Source organism: Eimeria tenella, genomic scaffold (genome assembly GCF_000499545.2).
Source record: "Eimeria tenella Houghton genomic scaffold, Eth_scaff1768, whole genome shotgun sequence".
In the NCBI taxonomy this organism is placed as follows: domain Eukaryota; phylum Apicomplexa; class Conoidasida; order Eucoccidiorida; family Eimeriidae; genus Eimeria; species Eimeria tenella.
The window spans coordinates 1-2,073 of NW_013541597.1; the positions used below are offsets into that span (position 1 = coordinate 1).

Sequence of the window (2,073 nt, forward strand, 5' to 3'; positions counted from 1 at the left end):
CACAAGAGCACCACCACCAGCAGCAGCAGCAGCAGCAGCAGCGGGGGCTGTGGCACAGCAAACTCGCAGCAGAAACCCCCTCCACCTGCTCCCCGGGGGCCTCCCAGGGGGCCCCCGACCCCACCGTTATAGGCGAAGATGAAGTGTGTCGGGGGGCCCCCCAAGAAGTGGGTTTTGTGAAAAGGGCCCTGACATCATTTTACCGCTTCTGCAGCACTTTGGCGCTGCACAATTTGCTGCACAGCAGCAGCAGCAGCAGCTGCTGCAGCAGCTGCAGCTGCAGCTGCATGCGCTTCCGCGACCGGCAGAGAAAGGCCTTGGGAGAGTTCAGTGCGGAGGCAAGCCCCAACACATATGCAGCAGCAGCAGCAGCAACAGCAGCAGCAGCAGCAGCAGCAGTGGCAGCAGCTATTTGCGTTTGTTGCTTGCACTGCATTCGAGCTTGTAGTGTGTACTGTCTAAATGTATACACGCAGGAAAAAAGAAAACAGGCCGCGTAAACCACGTTTTAGGGTTTAGGGTTTAGGGTTTAGGGTTTGTGTGCTGCAGGCCCTGCAGCAAGTGGTGGCCTCGGTGCAGCGCGAAGACATTGCCCTTATTTGCGGCTCTCTTGAAGAACTAAATTGCTGCTTGGGGGCCCTCGAGGCCCTGGGGGGTATTCAAGAAGAGGGGCCCCTGGGGGCCCCCGGGGGCCCCTTCTACGTGCCAGACGGCCTCAAACCCCAGCAGCAGCAGCAGCAGCAGCAGCAGCTGCAGGAGGCGCAGGGGCTGCTGGGCCTGCTCGTGTCCCAGTTGAGCTGCTGCTCGCTGCTCTTCGGCCCCGCAGCGCCCAGCAGCAGCAGCAGCAGCAGCAGCAGCAGCAGCAGCAGCAAAGTGCAGCGCGCTATTGTGGGGCCCCCCCCGGGAAGCGTCTGCGAAGTGCTGCTGCAGCGAGACGCCAAAACCCTAAAAGTTTTGGATTGCCAAATTCGAAAAAAAGGAACTTTTAATTACTTGAGTCGCGCGTGCACCCACATGTCTGCTGCAAACCCTAAACACTAAACCCTAAACCCTAAACCCTAAACCCTAAACCCTATACCCTATACCCTATACCCTAAACTCTAAACCCTACACCCTATACCCTAAACCCTAAACTCTAAACCCTATACCCTATACCCTAAACCCTAAACCCCAGACCCTAGACCCCAGATTTTAAACCCTAAACCCTAAGCCGTAAACCCTAAACCCTAAACCCTAAACCCTAAACCCTAAACCCTGCGCTGCTGCTGCAGGTGGGAGACGCAAACAGGGCTTTTTGGGGACTCTTCGCTTCCTGCTGCTGAAGTGCAGCAAAGGCTCCAATCCGACATGGCTTCCCTAGCTGTACGTACACCCTCATGCATGCATGCACGCACAAATGCATGCATGCATGCATGCATGCATGCATGCATTTATGCATGCAAGTTATTGCGTGCTTCCATGCATGCATGCATGCATGCATGCGTACGTGGAGAGCGTGCATGCATTTCGTGGGGCCGCATGCATTCTGTGGGGCCCCACAGGCAGCCATTTGGCGCTGCATGCAGAGTGTGGGGCCCCCCGCATGCTGCATGCGTTATGTGGGGCCCCTGCATGCTGCATGCATTGTGTGGGGCCCCGCATGCATGGTCGGGGCTGCATGCGCTGTGTGGGGCCCCCGAGGAAGGCGTTTGGGGCTGCATGCAGAGCAGTGCATGCTGCATGCATTGTGTGGGGCCCGCATGCATGTTTGGGGCTGCATGCGCTGTGTGGGGCCCCACAGGACTCGGAGGGTTTGATAAGTTTGGAAGAAGCTGCTGCTTTGGGGGCTGTTTACGGGGCCTCTCCAGCTCGGGGGGACTTGAGGGTTTGGCAGCAGCAGCGGGGGCCCCTTTTGGATTTAAAAGAAATGATTTTATTTATTAATTCTTTTCGAGTTCAAGACAACCTCCAGCTGCTCGCGGAGCCTTTCCTCGTTTTCGACAAAGAGGTGCTGCTGCTGCTGCTGCTGCTGCAGCTGCTGCTGCTGCTGCTGCTGTTTGTGCGGCTGCTGCTGTTTGTGGTGCTGCTGCGGCT

The 2,073-nt window shown here is 57.3% G+C and overlaps 1 protein-coding gene across 1 annotated transcript in view; it reads left to right on the plus strand.

Annotated features, from left to right (window-relative positions):
• Positions 1-287: 287 nt before the first annotated feature.
• Positions 288-2,073, plus strand: part of ETH_00037190 (uncharacterized protein) — a gene marked incomplete at both ends in the record, with an annotated part of 4,822 nt that continues 3,036 nt past the window's right edge. Inside the window, 3 exons of the mRNA XM_013373815.1 lie at positions 288-416; positions 550-1,016; positions 1,272-1,362. Coding sequence (XP_013229269.1) covers positions 288-416; positions 550-1,016; positions 1,272-1,362 — 687 coding nt within the window. The remainder of the gene's footprint in view (positions 417-549; positions 1,017-1,271; positions 1,363-2,073) is intronic.